Source organism: Microchirus variegatus (assembly GCF_963457635.1).
Source record: "Microchirus variegatus genome assembly, chromosome: 17".
Lineage (NCBI taxonomy): Eukaryota > Metazoa > Chordata > Actinopteri > Pleuronectiformes > Soleidae > Microchirus > Microchirus variegatus.
This window is the reverse complement of record NC_139818.1, coordinates 14,760,883-14,780,121: the sequence shown is the minus strand read 5'-3', so window position 1 is coordinate 14,780,121 and position 19,239 is coordinate 14,760,883. Positions and strand designations below refer to the sequence as shown.

At 41.3% G+C, this 19,239-nt stretch overlaps 1 protein-coding gene across 1 annotated transcript in view; it reads left to right on the top strand.

Annotated features, from left to right (window-relative positions):
- Positions 1 to 19,239, top strand: part of ttyh2 (tweety family member 2) — a gene marked incomplete at its 5' end in the record, with an annotated part of 55,901 nt that overhangs the window by 10,382 nt on the left and 26,280 nt on the right. Inside the window, 2 exons of the mRNA XM_083903479.1 lie at positions 4,857 to 5,029; positions 14,818 to 14,929. Coding sequence (XP_083759605.1) covers positions 4,857 to 5,029; positions 14,818 to 14,929 — 285 coding nt within the window. The remainder of the gene's footprint in view (positions 1 to 4,856; positions 5,030 to 14,817; positions 14,930 to 19,239) is intronic.

Sequence of the window (19,239 nt, the reverse complement as noted above, 5' to 3'; positions counted from 1 at the left end):
TTGTAAGGTCCATGAAGTGAAGACCTATTCAGTCCAATAAAGTAGGCCTCATGAGCAAAAAGCATCAGTGTTTAAAGGACTCATATTATACCCTATTTCTCCAAGTTAACCTAGTTCCCTGGTGTCCTAATGTCTGCACCACAGCAGATCAATCACCCTGCCAAAACAGCCCTATTCAGAACGCTCTGTTTAGTAGTATCTCTTTAGGTCCACCTTAAAGGTCCACCTTAAAAAAAAAAGTAAAACGAAACTTAAGTGACAGGAAATGACATCAGCCACAGAGGCTACTGGGAGCTAACAGCAGTTAGCATTTGGAAAAGTGATCATTTGCAGGCTCTAGCAGGCACATTGCCGTCATATATAGCATGTATCCACTGGACAGATAAATCCTCTGAGGCTGGAAGTTTGTGTAGGACTCTGTGCTGCACTGTGGAGCCAAAAATAGAATTTTTTCGGGGACTTTGCAGACTTCCGGTTTTTGGATACGGGACAAAAACATGAGTGAGTCATCATTTTCACCCTTTGCCGATGATAGGACCTCCAGAGTCCCAAATATAAGGATTTAAATGATTAAAAAGTTGAGTTTGCATAATATGTCCCTTTCGATGGCGTGACCATTTTAAACACTTTAAAAAAATATGTCATTTTATGTTGTATTTAAAGCCTTCGACTACTGGCAGCATGCTGGCCTTCAGCGATTTTACCACCTTCCTCTTCTTACACAACTCCTTATTTTTTCTACTTATAATATATCATTGTTGTTTTTTCGAAGAGAGCTTATCTTGAAATAGATTATTTCTGGGTAAATTTATTGCACTATATCTCCTTGCATTTAGTATGTCATGTGGAGGATAACGTGGTCACAATGGATGGATGGATTTCCTAGTCAGTCATAACAGTAACTGGGTTGCATTTATTTTTGTTCATTATCCCTTAGAACACGGAGGGTTTCGGCTGCTATACGAATAGTGTCTTATATTCTTTTTTTCAGCACAACCAATAGGCATCTGATGATTTTTTTTCCATTTTCACCAACTATATAAACACAGTGAAGAAAATGCCTATTTTGTGACTTCTGCACAAATATCACTCCGATGCTATTTATAATTCATCATAACTTTAACTCAACAACACATAAGAACCCGTAAAAGCACATTTCATAAAACCTGATAAACACACACACCCAGGATGTCCATATAAGGACTTGTGTCTTATTCCCACAGCAATTTGTTCCAAGGGTGCACCTGAGGCACAGATCCGTGCCACGTGAGCACTAGGGCTTAAGGCTTTGCATTTGATGAAGTTCGCACAGGGGGCAACATGATAGAGTCTGTGAGAAACAGATTTTTTCCCCTCCTGTGTTAACTTTGCTGTGTCATCCATATGTGTACGTCAGTCTCAGAGGCAAAGCTTGTGGCCGATTTCTCCCTCTTTGTGTTTGACGCAAAGGAATAAGATTCTTAGGTTCGCTCGCTTTTATGAGCGTCCTGGCCTCGGGGTGAAGACATCTACGGTGGGGAAAGTGGGTCGTGCACTGAGAGCATGTCTGAGGTTGCCATGTGGTTTAGGTGGTTCTGCCTTTGTATCTTCCTCGTATCGACAAAAGCTTCCCCGTGCAAACTCACTGCTGGCCCTCTTCTTTTCATCCTTCCTGTTTTTTTGTTCTTTTTCATCCCCATCCTGCTTTCTCAATCCATTAATCACTCGCAATATTCCCCCATAATTCTGTCATCCTCTCTGTCAATTTCCCTTTTTTTTGCTCCCTCTCTGGAAATCTCCTTTCCATGCTGCTAGATCGTCCTTCCTTTCTTTTTTTTCTTGTGTGTTTTGCTTCTGGCCTTCACTCAACCTGCCCTCTGTCTTAAGGGACATCACGAGGAAACAAACAAAGAGGACATCGCAATTAGCCTCCGCGAGTTGGAATGAGTATGTGAGGTGTTAACACATCCTTGCTTTTATGGAGAGAGACCTAATTTAGGAAGCATTTAGGTAGCCAGGGCTGGCAACTGGGTTTTTACTTGAGAGCAAATGTGTGCACACGCTGGTTGCTAAAAGATAAATGGGGTTTTTAAAGTTAATGGAAGGTTGGCGCACGGAGGAAGTGGTGGTTCCAGGATGAGTCTGCCGTGTGTCTTTGTGCATGTGCTGCTTCTGTGTGTGTGTGTGTGTGTGTGTGTGTTCTTTGAATGCTGCATAATTTAGTATCCATTATTTTTGCACCTGACAAAGAAAAGGGCAACGGAGACTAAGAGTGAAAGACGTAGAGAGTTTTGGTAATAACTGCTTCAAAAGCAGCCTTGGAATGAATTACTCTTTCAAAAAAAGTTTGCATTTTTCAGCACCTTTGTGTGGTTTTTAAATCATACAATGGGATTGGAGGGAGTCTAGAATCCCAAACTCTATTCTGACACTAAAAATAACATAAAACAAAGTTGGATGTGAACTCTGAGGAGTCTAAAAAAAACTATTTTTCGCACCACTCTGCCACACTGCATCGCCTTGGCCACAGAGGAGAATCACAAGACTGAGGCACAGCAGTTTAGGAAGGCCAGTCACATGCTGCCTAATTCAAATAGGCTGTGGAAATCCGCCCTTTCACTCGTCCTCTCAGCCTGCCACAAGGGCAACAAACTAACCTGCGTGTTACCATGACGATAAGAGTGGCTGGGTGGCCCAGTGCATGTGCATTCAGCAGCGAGAGTTTTTAACCCCCTCTTATTCATGACCGTTGGAACAATCTGAGGCCGTGTTGTCCCACCCATCCCCCACATCCACACAGCACACCCCCCCCCCCCCCCCCGTATCTCCATGTTATTTACTGGGTTCACCTCAATTACATCAATTTAACACCAGCTCTCATCACTCAGAACGCTGCCTCGCCTCCCGTGCAAGCCTCTTCATCTCACCTCGCTGCCATTTATCCTTCTGAGCTAACAAATGTACACTCCGGTCTTGTTTATATCGGAAACACCAAAGATTACGAGCAAGTCGTCGGCGATGACGTGCGACTCTCAGCCCATTACACTTCCTCTTAACCTTTCCTCTTTTAATTAGCAGACGTGTGGCCCTCCAAATGGAAGGCATGCCTCTGTGAAATGGGACAAGATGGGGAACTCTACCCCCGACAGGTTCCACAGGGAGGAGTGATAATCGAAGGACAGTCTGGTTTAATGCGAATAAAGCAAATGTTAGAAATGAAGATTTGTGATGCAGAAAGTGTAATATTAGAATTTTTTTCCGAATCTTTTATTAGCAGAGGTGACAGGATGAGTATGTCTGATGCTTCAAACAGCTGTTTTTTAAGGCTTTTTCACTTTTGCTCTTTACCTGGCTCTTTCATAACAGCCATCGGCATAATCCCTTACATTTTTTTTTTTTGTATTTAATTCCACTAGCTTGACTTGGAGGACAGATGACATCACAGCGTGAGAACAGATGGCTCTTCACCATAAAGATTTAAGACAAACTAAAAAAGGAAGAGGGGTAAAAAAAAAAAAAAGAAAGGAAAGGAAAAAAAAAAACAGAGCTTGAATGAACCCATCTGCTCACAGATGGCTGCAGAATTCATTTAAGGCTTTTAGGACGGTCTTGCTGCTATTTTTGTCACATCTCTCACAGAAGGTGGAATGGGGGCTGAAAGAGGAATGAAAGGGAGGAGAGGTAGAGGCAGAGATGTACATGGAGGTGTCTGCTGTCCAGCTAGAGACAGGGAGGGGAGGGGGAGAATGCTCATATGTTTAGGAGCTGTTGTGAATACATTTATCAGTTGTTTTCATATTAAAATTGTGATCTTTATTGAATCTCATTCTCTTATTACGATGCAAAACGTTGCCATTTATTGACGAAAATGTGTTCGATGTGGTAAGATCTTTCTCATTGCAAGATTTCTTTCTTTCTGATGAAAATACAGAAACTGGCCTAAATAACCTGCTTTGTTATTACAACGCAACATGATAGTGAACGACTGCACACAGCAGGGCATTGGCCTTCACTGACCAACTGATTCATACGTCCACACACTGACTCTCCTATTTTGGTTGCAACCTCCTGTGTAGCTGCATATAAAACATATTCTTCTATATTAAATGAGAGATGACTATCATCCTGACAGTTTGTTTTCCTAAAAAAACAAGACACCAACCACCAATCCTGCTTCATCATATGGTGTAATGGTAGCATACCTTGTGATGTGCATCAAACCCCACCGATGCGTTCCTTTTGACGGGGTTTGAGTTATAATCTGAACTTTGTGAGTGTAATAACGTCAAACTAGGGCTGAGAAAAATAAATAACACACGCTTGCAATAGTGTGTCATGTAGACTGCAACAGTAATTATTTAACTGAAATATGAAGTAAGACAGTATGAGAGCGCACACCCATAGACCGTGTAATAGATTAGAGAGAGAGACTTCGCTGTTAATTATGCATTCCAGCACACAGTCAGCCCACAGGTATATCGGGGAGCGACAACAAATCATTTTTCTTATGAAAAGCTATGACCATATAACACAATAGCCTAATAAAATGTACCTTCTTACCTTTATGCAGACAAAATAGACCACAGTGGCACAGCGGTCATATGTCACAGCGCTTATTCTCAAGCCCAATACAGTTGCTTTTGTTCATGGTAGTCTTTACACTGAAAACGGCATTATTTCTATTAAAATAATATAATAGTAATTAAAATAATGTTTTTTTAGTTATATTTTAACAACCCACACAGACTCACAGGCTCCCACGTAACTCGAACCCAGTCTTTTGATTATGTTTTGTTCTTGATGTTTGTTGGCTGTGGGAAACTTCTTCTTCTTTCTAACTGAGCTGTGTTTCGTGTCTTCCCCCCCCCCCCCTTCAGTCTCTCATATTCCTGACCTGCGTGGTGGCCGTAGGGCTCGGCTTCAATCTGCTGTGTCTGGCCATCTACCTGAGCTGCCTATGCTGCTGCCGCAAAGATGAAGAGGAGGAGAGCAAGAAGCCCAACTCCTGCTGCGTCACCTGGTCCGCCGTCGCCGCCGGCCTCATCACGTGGTGAGAGAATCGAGACGCGGCGCGACACGGACGAGCTGTTAGAACCAAATGCTGATTATGGTGCACAAACACTCTCGCGAGGTGTGAGTGGCTTTCACTGCACGTGTGAGACATTGTTTGTCATATAATTCCACACGAGATCCATCATTTATTAAGTTCATATTCTTCTTATACCTGTATTATAGGCCTCTCTCTGTGTGTGTGTGTGTGTGTGTGTGTGTGTGTGTGTGTGTGTGTGTGTGTGTGTGTGTGTGTGTGCCAGTCTTTGTTTTCCCATTCATATTCTGAAGGTGTTAATGGTCACGCTTTATGCTCTGCTCTCCTGTCAGTGAAACGTCACTCTGGGAACACACAGAGCTTCTGCATATACATGATATATAACCAGTATTCTTTTTTTTATTATTATTACTAGTGCAGTGCCTGTGGGTATTTATTCCTATAGTGGGAGCTGAAGAAGATTGTTCAGTTATGGTAATGAATGCTATAAGGAACCTAAAAGCTAACGTAATACAAACACTGTGCAACCTCATTAGGCACAACATTTTTTTTTTTAATTTTCCACTGACGTGGCTGACAGTCACAGAAGCTAGATACGCTAATTTTAAAATTTTTAAAAATTTTAAAAATTGCACAGATATTATGTTAGCTCTATGCTAATGCCAATAATAGCCTCGCCAGCTTACTTTTGGAAACAGGTTCGCCAAGTTAGCCCAGCCTCTTCACTCCCACCTCCCATCTCCAGACAGCGCAGCTACGGCTGACGAGCCGCTGCCTGCCTGGTCACAACAGCTAGCTACGCTAATGCTAATCGAAATTTAATTTAATTTAAAAAATTGCGTCGTGCCTAATGAGGTTGCACGGTGATTGTATTATGTCAGCCCTACGCCAATGCTAATTGTAGCCTCGCTAGCTTACCTTTGGAAACAGGTTCTCCAAGTTAGCTGCAAAATGTAGCATGCTATTGCTAAATAAATATGTGCTCGCGTGAATGGACACCAAAATTAAGGATGCACACCTCCGGGCCATGCTCAACCATATCCAAAAACTGAGGGTGATCTGACTAACGGTCAGCGAGTTATGCCCGTCACAGAAACACAGACAGACAGACGCAACTTGCTTTATATATAGATTTATTTCCTCTTATTGAGCTCCATCATTGGTCTGCCTCTGCTAATGGTTTTTTTTATTGCTGTAAGACACTGATATGGTTGATGTTACAACCGTCACGCCTTCCACTTTTTCCTATAATTGAAAAAGTAGACATGAAAAGAATGAAAAGAATGGAAGTTTTTATATTTGTACATACAATGGTGTCCTTAAACAAAGTCAGCTTCTGCCTCTATGTCGAGGCTGTATTGAATATTCTAGCCTATAATTCTAAAGCTCTGATTTTACACTGGTTTAAACCAAATATCCACAGGACGCTCTGATCATCGTGGGGGACCTTGATATCTTGAATAGAGTTGACTTTGATGATTAGCCTATAAGCTGAGCTCTTTCCGTTACCCCCCCCCCCCCTCCCTTTGCACATACCAACCCTTTGCCTCGGGGGTTGCACCAGCAACTTTATGCAGCATTGGACTGCTCCCTGTGCACTTGTGCCACTTTAAATCTGCCATTTTCATCTGCTATCTCCTGTTGTTATCGGTCATTGCAACCGTAATCCGTTATTGCAACTTTTTAAACCATCATTGACATTTAATCTAACTTATTTATTACCTTGTTTTTTTGCATGCACCCCCCCCCAACCCCCACCCCATGTCCTGTACAAAATAGCAGAATTGACAATAAAGCGAACTTGTATATTGACAGATAAAACTAAAATAAAATGAGACACAAACATTGTGTTACGATTGGTACATTTCAAAAATATTAAAGGGGTATCGTATGCAGCACATCTGCTGAAAAGTTTTAATAAGAATATGAAGAGAGTATAGCACAGGTACAGTATTATTTACAGCTCAGATATAATAATGGATTTTCTCATGCGTGAAAGTAATATTTCCATAATGTTTGCCTTACCACTAGAAGCCTGTAATTTTGCTGGATGGATAATGCAAACTGGTGTTTTAATGGAAAGGCAGATTGAAGGTTACTAATGGAGGGTAAAATTAAAATTGTCCCTTTCCCTTCAAGCACAGATCTTGTGTTACAAGGCAGAAAGGAAAAAAAATTCCATAATGAATTTCGAAGCTTAGTTATTATATCTCACGCTCAAAGAAATGTATTTTAATATTCCACTTACATTGTTGAAATTAGGCTATTCTAGAAGTGGAGGAATGTTTGCTTGTTTCTATGTCTTGGATTAAACTATAAAGAAGCAATTTCAATGTGATCTGTTCCGGCTATAGGCTGCTGGGTCTCATGTACTCATGTGGTGTCAGTGGTGTTTAGCTCCCGTAAAGGTTAATGATGTCAGTATTACAGAATTGAGCTCTTACACACATAACCTACGTCTATTCTAACTTTTCTAATATTCTGCTGTGTCAACCCGGCTCTATGCTGCTGACATGAACAGTACAAACCTCTAACTACAGGGGCAAGGATTACGGAGATTCTTTCCTGTCCTTTTCTCGAGAGCATGGTCTTCCGTTTTGACTTCATTATCTTTTCATTTCACACTCAATATTTGCTGTGAATTCCTTCAATACCCTGCCCTCTCCCTCGCTCGCTCTCTCACTCGAGTATCCTCTGTTTGTGTGCAAATTAGCTCTGCTCCTGCTATAAGCTGTTAAACTCATATTTTCACACAAATGCCCCTGTTTTTCAGTGCGAGTTGGGGTTTTTTGTTTGCTGTGGGTACACACAGGCGTCAATTTCGAGACCGATATTATCCAAACGTTGATGGAGTCGCTTGAGAAGGCGAGGCAAGTTTATTTGTGTGGCACTATTCATACACGGGGCTACTCAAAGTGCTTTACAAGGGCATAGAAATGACATCAAGAAAATCACAGAGCAAAAGCGAGGCATTAAAATGACATTAATCAATAATCGGGGGGTGCTGTGCCTTTCTCAGCTGACATAGGGCGATAGGCGGGTCACACCCTGGACAGTTCACCAGTCCATCACAGGACCACACATAGAGACAAACAACCACTCACTCACACATTTACACATATGGTCAATTTCGAGGGGACCAATTTACCTGATCAACATATTGCATGTTTTTGGACTGTGGGAGGAAGCTGGAGAACCCGGAGAAAAAGTACACACGGGGAGAACATGCAAACTCCTTGCAGAATGGCCCTTGTTTACACTAATCTATTCTGTTGAAAATGAAAGCATGAGCAACTTTTCCTGTGTCTTGTTCAGACAGAAAACCCTTGATCCTTGCGATGTTCTTCATAGTAATAGCCAGACTTACTGATAGCTTTTAGGTGGCTGTTAAAATTCAGTTCTGACTCAATAATCACTCCAAGCACTGACTTTTGTCCTTTTCATTTTTGTCAATGACATATGCACTGAACGTAAAATGGCAAAATAGAAAGTGTCGCCAGATGAACTCAGCCATGTGACAGCCATGTTTAGAAACCAGCAATTGGATTTAGGCTTCATGGATTATTGTCCATCTCTTCCTATTTTTTTGGAGAAGGTTGTCACACTCCTCGATGCTCAGCGCGACTGCTGGCTAAAGCACACGTTCTGGACCTCTAGGTTTTAATGGCACTGATGATTTATCTTCCTCATTTTGTCATATTCTCGTACAGTATCTCCCTCCAAATCAAATGAATGCACTGTCGCTTCATAAAAATGCAAATGAAAGGGAAACAAAATAAACTCCCGTCACAAAAATTGGTTCGACCCACAGAGTCAAATCATTAGAGTTACTGCTTTAAAGCGCAGCACTAAAGGTCTCTGATCATACCTCACTCTGCTTGGGCCACACACATTGAGAAGTTTCCCCCTCTGGTCAGGAATGCAAATGGTTTCTCTTCCCTCCAAGTCTTCATTACATGCCGCTTAATTATTTATATGCCGTTTTCTTAAATTGTAAAGTGGCTGGGCTCCACACATTAAAAATGGATGCTGCAAAATCACACAAAGAGACACATAACGTAAAAAATTACAGCAGCGACTGGCTGACGTTGTACTGTAAGTGATAGGAATGATGGGATGTGGCTTATTCACCAAGTCGTGCTGAATTGTGATACGTCTGATTGGCTCAAGATGTTGGCAGCTGATGAGTTGATAGTGTGGGTCGTGGATCAGCTTTTAAATGTCTTTTCTTGATGTCTTTTTTTGTTTAATTTGCATTTGAAACCACGAAACAAACAAAGAAAGCCAAAGCCTTCCACTTCAAGTCCTTTGCAAATATTTGGCGTACTTCACCGATCAAATGATCGCATGACATTTTCAACGCTTTATTTCATTTGATATTTTTAAATGAATCAGTTCCTTTGTGGCTGGTTGCAATAGTTTTGTTCAGCAAATAGATTCCGGTTTATAATAATTTATAATAAGATTGCATGTGGTTGCAAAAGGCTAAAAAAGGGCATTTGTTGACATCACACAAACTTCCCAGCTCCTTGTAAGGATCTGAAAGTTTTTACAGGCCAGATGGGATACATAGTCCCTCTACCAAGTTCTGGTTCCAACCCAGGGGCCTCCTAGCTGGGTGTGCCCCGAGAAACCATTCTAATCTGAACCACTTCAAGTGATTCCTTAAGACAAAAAGAGCAGCTCTAATCTAAGCTTCCTCCAGATGTCCTAACTCTTTACCCATGTACAACTGATCAAAACCACCTCACAATCTCTTTTGTTCCCTGCGGCTTACTTCTTAATTTTGTGGGGGTTTTTTTTTTTGAATTTCTATTTCTTTTCTTGACAAAGCTGTACGAGAATAAACTGTGGTGAGATGAAAAGAAGGTCATTGTAATCTTGTAACGGTGCATCCAGATTCCAGCTTTAGAGGAATAAAGTAAAGAGTTTTATCTTAGCTTATAGACGATATAGTTGGCCTTCAGACAGTCTGCACATTTTACAACACAATCACAAGATGAATATGATCCGGTTAGCTCAGGTTTTTACTGTAAACCTCTCTTATTTATTGTTAGATCCTGTTAATACAACATCTTGAAACCTTAGTCTCTGATGCTGCTTAATAATTTAAAGGGAGCATATTATGCAAAATCAACTTTTTAATCGTTTAAATACTTATATTTGGGACTCTGCAGGTCCTATCAGTCGACAAAGTGTGAAATAAGATGACTCACTCGTGTTTTTGTGGTTTTCCTCAGTCTAAGTACAGGAGATGAAACATGCAATGTTGATTTCCGCACTCAGTGGGACGTCAGAATGGGCTAAATTCCTGGAGTAGTGCGTAAAACACGCAAGAATGCTGGCGAGGGCAACAGTATCCGAAAACCGGAAGTCCACGAAGTCCGCGAAAAGTTCTATTGTTGGCTCCACAGTGCAGCACAGAGTTCTACACAAACTTCCAGCCTCAGAGGATTTATCTGTCCAGTGGATACATGTTATATATGACGGCAATGTGCCTGCTAGAACCTGCAAATGATCACTTTTCCAAATGCTATCTGCTGGTAGCAGTAGCTGATGTAATTTCCTGTCCCTTATGTTTCATTTTACTTTTTTTTAAGGTGGACCTAAAGAGATACTACTAAACGGAGCGTTCTGAACAGGGCTGTTTTGGCAGGGTGATTGAACTGCTGTGGTGCTTCATTCTTATGGTATTTTGACCAAAGCATGTCACAGACATGTTCATTAGGACACCAGGGAACTTGGTTAACTTGGAGAAATAGGGTATAACATGACCTCTTTAATGTGTCACATTGATAAACTGCTTGATTTGTGAGATGAATGAAGGGAGTTCCTGTGTTTTTTTTATAATCTGATTCCCAAACGTTGATTACGTCCATCTCCTGGATCCACCAGAGGATGGAAGTGATTGCTCAGTGGGGTTTTGTTTGCACTGGACTTGGACTGAACTGGAGAACTGACTTCATTTTAATCGAATCAGTCCAGTTTTTTTTCCTCCACCGTCTCTTAACTATTCGCTTTTATTCCAAGTGTTTTTTCAGTTTGCCTCCTCTCCCCCCTCCACTCAGTCAGGACCATCTTCCCCTTCTCCCTTATGTTTCTCCTTAAAAAGTCATTCTACACTGTAATTATGTTTGACAGAGGCTGGAGCTGATACGTTGGGATGTCCATCCTAATTAACACTGGTGAACACTCGAGCAACTGTCACTCAAATGTGGACGCAGCCCTGCCTATGGTGTAAGGCACATGTGTAATTATACTGGGCCATAACTGATCAAAGTGCACATGTTCCCAGTGGCAACCGAACTTTTCTATATGTGTACTATGTTAGTAGCATAATGTATTGCAGGTATTATAGCACAAGTTTGTCTGTATTTGTTCCTAACATCAAATAAATGCAGGACATTTTGTTTCGCCCATTACAGTCGATTATTGTTTTGCATGCCAGGCTTTTATGCAAACACAAAAATATAGAGACTCCGTTTGCATGAAGTATATCTAAAAACATTAATGAAGAAATGGACACAAAAGGAACACAGGATACTTCATCCTTTAGCCGAAACACTTATCCTTTCAGGACAATTTACTATAAGGCAGATTAACCCTTTAACACCTAAGCCCTCAAAATTATTTTAAAGTTATTTTCCAGAATAACTGTAAATATCTGGCGGATATTTACAATTAACTGCATGTTAAAGTAGTTTATTAACAGTTTAAAAAGAAGTAAAACAAACAAGTTTTATTTAAGATTTTGCATGTTAAATTTTTAATTTGAACAGTTGCAAGTGTGCAAAAACAAGCAAAAAAAAAATAAAATAATTGAAATGAAATTACCGTAATAACTAACTTCGCAGCTTTCAGAAACCGCTGGATTTTTTCCAATAGCACAAATCGTTGCGTAATTACGGCGATGCAAAGTTTGCTTGTGCAAACGTGTCGTCTTCAAAATTTTTACTCAAAAACAATAATAATATCCAGTTAACATAAACTACATGTCATTGCATAAAGCTGCATTACACTGGAAAAACCCACACACCCCAAAAACCCTTTTTTTTTTTTTACTTTGAGGCACCAGCGCTAACCACTGCACCACCACGCTACCTTATAAAGCCCTCACTGACATTTTGAGGTTATCTATTTTTGGCATCTGACAATTTATAACTTTGTTTTTACTTTCAAGCCTTAAAATTGTTGTTTTGGCATTTTTTCGAGCTCTCAAAACAACGATGTATGAATGAAAAATTTAAAAGAAGCTATTTGTGTTCCATTTTACAGGCCTGCTGCATATTAACAGGGTTTTTTGGGGTGGGCCCAAGCTGAGACCTCGGGAGGGCAATGTTAAAATATAGATTCATGTGTGTGAGTCTATTTGAAGTAGCCACAGGCGTTTTTTCCTTCTTCTGCTGCAGGCTGGAGTCTCCCTTTTCGAAAATTTCCTTCACTGTCCTTTTACCCACTTTGTCGTTTATCAACGTGACAGTTTAGAATCTTGCTCAAATCTGCGATATTCTCTCTCTCTCTGTTTTTGAATTAGACCCGATAAATCACAGAGCAGCACCGAGACAACCCGGGAGGACGAGTTGAGTGAAGAAGCCAAATTCCCTCTATCTTTGCACATTCTTCTGCGTCGTCCCATTTTTCCTTCATTAGACATCTTGAAATACTTGAAGGATTAAAAGATAGATAGCATTTTTTGCTGCTGTTTTTCGTACAATACATTTTTGTTGTTGTTAAAAGTCTCCCGCAGTTCAAACACCATCAAGGTATTGAACACAAAACAAGGTGAACATTCTGATATTTGTTTTCTGTCTTGCTGTGTTTGTCCCATTATCCTGCTCTCTGCTTTTGTGTATTTGTTGTTAATCGTCTGCCTCTTTGTCTCCAAAGCGCTCGACTCACTGTCAGTCCGTTTGTATCTGTCGCTCCTCTATCACCCGATGACTTCATTCATGCCTTCGCTGTCTTTGATGCATCTCCTTCTCCTTTTGATGGATGATGTTATGAGACCGCAGAGTGGAGAGTTTTACCTGCAGGGCTCCAGTTAACAAGACTCTTATCAGTTTATCGCACTAACTGAGGGGAAATAAGAACCGCTGTGGTTCTGCTCGGTGAAACACGTCCAGGTTTGTCAAACGCTCCAGGAAGTGCCGTTGAGCACGGATTTACAGTCTCTCTGTCCTGCTTAATTCTTATCTTGAGCATTAGAAGGCGTTTGAGAGCGACACGGGGCTAAGGTGACTGCGTTAAGTCTCAAGTAGGCTGTACTTATCTTCACTTCTTCACCAGGGATTAAATAGACAATGATGATTGCATTTAAAGTAACCAAACTTAAATTAAAAGCATTCTCCTGAGTATTAAGTGTTTCGGCCACACGTTCGTCACCCGCCTTCCCGCTTTTTTTTTTTGCTCGTATCATAATAACGACGGCAATAAATTGTGCCTATAGGTCATAATAAGCTGCTCACATTGATAGCCCGTGGGGCTAAATCTTTTTACGGGACATTCTTGAGAAAGCCGTAATGGTGCTTTACGGTTTATTGGAAGCGACGAACGAAGCCACACTCGTAAAAACCCTTTTTTTTTTAGAATTAACGAGGTCATGAAATATTGATTCATAATGAATATAATAAAGTCAAATAGCCATATACTGTATTGACTCTGCTCTCGGGAATGAAACGAGTCCTATTTAAGTCTTATGTCTCCCCTGACATTGATCATCGGATAATGTACTGTAGTTCTGAGGAGCCGCTGTTAGATGAAGCAAAAGCCTGAGTAATACTATGCAACAGCTCTGCAGTAATGGAGCACATACCTATATATAAAGTGTATTGATTCATGTCTGTGGCGGCTGTTTGTGTTGATTTATAGCGTCATATTGAAACAAGTTAGTAAGAAAAACTGTTAGCATCACTTAAACTGGCTGGATATAATGGACGGTAATTTGGCTCAGCATCACAAATGAATGCTTCGTGGGGAATGGACACAGGTGTTGCATCCATGTATAGATGAGATGGAATTAATTGCCAAACTGGGCTAATTTCTTTAGGTCAATGAAAGTTTTCAAGCTTTATCTCTGGAGTCTCACAATGACAACTTTTTCAGTTACATCATGTCATTAATGAATCGATTTCCCTGTGTTTATAAAAGAAAATAAGCAGAAATTAGCAGAGGTCTTTTTTTTATATCTCAAGGTCAGACAGGCTCCCTGTTGTATAAGATGAAATATGTGTGATATATATATATGCACTAATAAAACCTGGGTATGCTGTACTGTATGTTGTCACAGCAGAGAAAATTGCTTTATGGCGGCACAAGATGACAGTCCTCGAAACTCAAAAAGGAGGCTACTTGAGAGTTGTTGTTTATGTTGGTTTGTGCTGTTGCTGCAGCTGAACAAATGAAATGAAAATGAAAAAAAACGAAAAACTTTGAAAGATGATTATTCCAGAAACTGTTCCCTGCTGAAGTAAACCATTCTGTTTTGAGGCTGCTCACGAGATTGCTGCACGCATTTTCAGTTACTTATCGTGACGCAGTGCTTTGGAAACGAAGGTTGGTCTGGTTGTTACCTGAGGAAAACGAATGTTCAAGTGTTCAAGATGCTCAAGATGCTCCTTTAACCACAAACACAACTTCAATAATGCCAATTTTTCCTGACTATTGGGTGGAGAAAACGTTCCCAGTTCTGTTTCCTGTCAACATCACGTCGGACATAAGAGGGTTTTACAAGCCCAGCTTTGCTGCTGTCGTTTTATTAAAGGCTCACCTGTGTGCCTCTCTTCTCTCTGCAGCATCGCAGTGGGTGTGGGTTTCTATGGCAACAGCGAGACCAACGACGGCGTGTATCAGTTGACCTACTCCATGTACAACGCCAATCACACACTGGGCGGTGTGGACAGTTTGGTGAGTCGGAAAACACATACAGACACACACTCACACATACGCGGGTTTGCACAGCTGTTCTTCTGAGGACACTGCGTTGACTTCCATTCATTTGGACAGACTAAGCCATAACCATTGTCTCTGAAACCTTAACCATAACCAGTTAATGTCTAACCCAATTCTAACCTAACCACACATTAAAGCTTCGCTCAGTTGTAACGTTCAGCCTCAGGAACGAGGTTTTTGGTCTCCATGAGGACTCGTTCAATGCAATCTGTGCTTTTCCATAACAAACACCGTTTACAGATGAGAGACATAGCCAACCAGAAGAAAACACACACACACACACACGGAAAGGAAGAGGAAAGCTCAGGGGCACAGTTTAAATGTGTTTTTTTTATCGCTTTCTCATGGCTTTTTACCACTACACACAAATTGACAGCCTCTCCGCACAAAAGACATCTCTCTCACACACACACACACACACTTTCTCTTCCCTTCCCTCCCCAGTTTACGCAGTTGTTTGAGCAGTTTGGTTTGGCACTGCACAGTATTTAGTCTTAATGTGAGCTGCAAAGACCCATTTCTCACAAAGTTCTAAAATGTTTATTTGTAGGCTTTGCTTCGGATTCACCTTAAAAGATGAGACTTCTACACTCTTAGAAATAAAAGTGCCAGGTACAACCATATAAGGTTCTTCGGCTTGTCCTCATAGGAGAACCCTTTTTGACTCCAAGTAGAACCTTTTTATAAAGGTTCCACCTTGAACCCTTTTGGAGGGTTCCACCAAGAACCCTTTTAAAACCCTTTATTCAGGAAAGGGCTTTTAAAGGGTTCTCTGGATCAAAATGGTTCTTACTGGAACCATTAGTGTTACCAAGAAACCTTGAAAAAAAAAATTCTTCAGGAAAGGGTTTTTCAGAAGTAAATGGATCCAGGTAGAACCTCAGCCCTTGAAGAAGGACCCTTTTGGAACCCTTATTTCTAAGAGTGTAATGACTGGAATGATTATAATATAACTTGAGACTTGTTTAGACTAAAAAACTTGACCCGTTTCATCCCAAAATACTGCGATGCCTGATAGAGTCCAACGCAAACCCACAGTTTAAACCCACTCAGCAGTAAGATAAAAGTCAGAATATGAGGTTAAGGTTATAGGATTAATATCCAGGTTACACTTAGTGGATATTCACTGTTGTTTCACTTTATTTTATTCGTATCATCAGCGTTTCCATGACAGATAAATCATGTAGTATAAGTATAAATAATAGAGTATAATTGTCCTTGTCAGTGACTGTTTAGTACTGGCTGCCACAATGTGCTGCCACAGTGGCGGTATATGACGCTGGGAAACCATCTCAAGATCTTGAACCTCAGCTTCAGACATGTAAATGTTTTGAGGCTTCACTTTCCTTAGACTTAACTTGAAACTTGTGTCGACTTACTTTAAAATCTCGGACTTCAGACATGCAAAGACTGACTTGTTTTGATTGACTTGCCTTTTGCTGGTTGAGCTGATATTTGACAGTTGTGTTGCGTGACTCGAAGGACGTCATAACATATCATCATTTCAAAACATTAATGCTGCCATGTCAGTGCTGTTTGGACCAGCGGTGATCCTGTAGTGGCATAATGGGGGCAGATAGCCCGCTGCAGAAGAGTAGGGATTAAGTCTCCATCTGTGTTAATGCACGTTAATGTAGTGCAATGTAAGCCACTCAGCACAGTGACTCAGTATGGTCTCAGTGATAAAGGCTTAGTCAGAAGAGTCAGCGTACACTCACTACAGCAAACCGTTTAGGACTTCTTACACCGATGATAAGGGAGAAACCATTTCAGCCTTTAATGACGAGAGGTTATTCGCTCTCTGCCACTGTGTCGCTTCATAAATGATTCAAACCAGGAGCATGTAGGAACTTTGCGACTCCTGATGTTCGAGGATCCACTGAGCTGCTATAGATCGTCAGCTGGGATTATTTGTCACGTGCTGTGCATCAACCAGTTAACCCAGAACACTCGAACACGTTGGCTTTTTCATTTCTCGTCCCCTATTAATCTTGCACAACACCGAGTAACTTTCGTAGTCGCGAGATGGAAGAACGACATGAACACGGATGTCATGTGAAGGGCCTGTTGGTGTGCTCCTCTGAGATGTGTGAACTCATGCAAAGACATCAATGACACGTAGTGGGCCTTTATCTCAGCGCCTCATGCGTGTGAGCTCCCTCGCCTGTGTGTGTGTGTGTGCAGCATGAGCGAGTTCATTGCAAGCAGCTATAGACTCTTAAGGAGTTCGGTTCTTAAGTAGGACAAAGAGCCCAGTGTGCGACACACGGTTCCCATTCTCCCCCCACCTAATCAACCATGAGTCCAGGAGACAAAGCATTTTGATGGGGAGGGAGACGGAGCAATGTGAGACAGTCTGATTGGCAGAGTTGGGATTGAAAATGGCATTGAAACCACTGACAATGAAGGCCCCACTGCCCTTTGGCCCACACAAATGCCTTTTAGCCCGGCACCGAGAGAGTTTGCTTCTAAAGACTTGGTTCTGTGGGAGAGGAAAGGCAGGAAGTTAAACTCATTATCAGTCTGAGTTTTGTTTTTCTCAGCTGTTGGTGAGACCTTGATTAGTTACAGTCTGGAATAAATGCTCATGGTGTTTTCTTGTTGTTGTTGTTTTTTCAACACAAACTGTTATGCAGACACAGCAATGGTGCCTTTTTTTCAGTGATATTGTGAACAATGCAAAGCGCTTGTGCTTTGGAGACATTTCTCTCGAAACATGCTGGAGCTGGACACCGAATCTGGACACTGGCCAGGCAGCTGCTTTATCTGGGACTAATGTGACATTTGAAGTGCTTGGCTACACTAATAATAACTTTATTGTTTGGATATGGGTGTTGTGAGAGGTTTTGGCAGCCATTGGGACTGAGTCAATGTCAGTGTCAGTCAGTGAGCACCGTTTCAAACGCTGTTTTTTGGATGTTGGCCCACTACATCATTCCTAATGTGCATATCTCATTCTCAAAAGCTTTTTGTAATGATCCAAAAATGATGTGCCTTTATCAGCTGTTTTTTTTATGGGATGTCAGGGGAACAGTTCAGAGGCTGAGGTGGATTTCAGATGCCCTTCTGATGTGAGTTGACATTTGTCAGTTCTGACAAGTTCCTGTTCATACTCTGACCCTGTTTTAGGACAAGAATAAAAGTTTCTGAGAAATGGAGCTGCTTAAATGAGTTCAAGTATGTTGGGGTCCATTGGGTCTTGTGCACAAGAGTGTAAAATGTGAGAATATGAGAACATCCTTTATGAGAAGAATCTTTAAATTGGTTTAAATTGTACTTAATGATATGAGTAATAGCCTAATGATTAGCCTTGTTTTATTAATAGTATACTGACTCATGGGCCGCACGGTTGGTGTTGTGCTTGGCGCTCTTGCCTTTGCACCAAAAAGACAATGGTTCATGACCAGTTTGCATGTTCTCCCCTGTGTGTGCGTGGGTTTTCTCTGGGTTCCTCCCACAGTCCAAACACATGCAGGTTTGGGGATTAGGCAAATTGGACACTCTAAATTAACCGTATGTGTGAGTGTGAGAGTTTGAGAGTGTGGTGACCTGTCCAGGGTGTGCCCCGCCTTTTTCCCTATGTCAGCTGGGATTGGCACACCAGCACCCCCACAACCCTCGTGTGGAGGATAAAGCGGTAGGAAATGGATGGACGAATGCTGACTCATGTTTGCAGTTGAAAAGTCTTCACAAGTTTAAAAGCCCACTGAAATGCTTCATGTTGTCGTTATTAATTGATGACCTGCTGAATCCCTACAGTCCCTGTATGGTGTCTCCATAGCATGTTCATGTATTGCAGAAGGTGTCTTATGGAGGAATCTAGGCATGTAAGTGCAAGTGCAGTGTATGAGGAAAAGCTTACTGCTAGTACTTTGTAGAGAAGTATAGTCAATTAACGTTTCAGACTTGCCTCTGTGAAAAGAGATTTTTCAGGGTGCTGCATCTCCCCAGGCAGATTCTAAACGAAAAAAGAAAACATGCCAACATTTTTATGCTGCAGTGAACCACGACATAATAGTGTACAATTGGTACATAAATTACCCTCTTTGCAACTGCAGCTATAATACAGTATAATACGTCATTCCTACTGGTCGAAAATCATCAAAATTGACCATTGGTGATGTGGTAATTGGCATTTTCCCCTGAGTCAAACTACTGCAGTGTTTGGGTTTTTCAATCCGGGCTCTGATTGGCATTATATATGACTAATGGACACTTTTGCCGAGTGCCTGATTTTTGTAAAGTTAGATGGACAACCTTGTGAA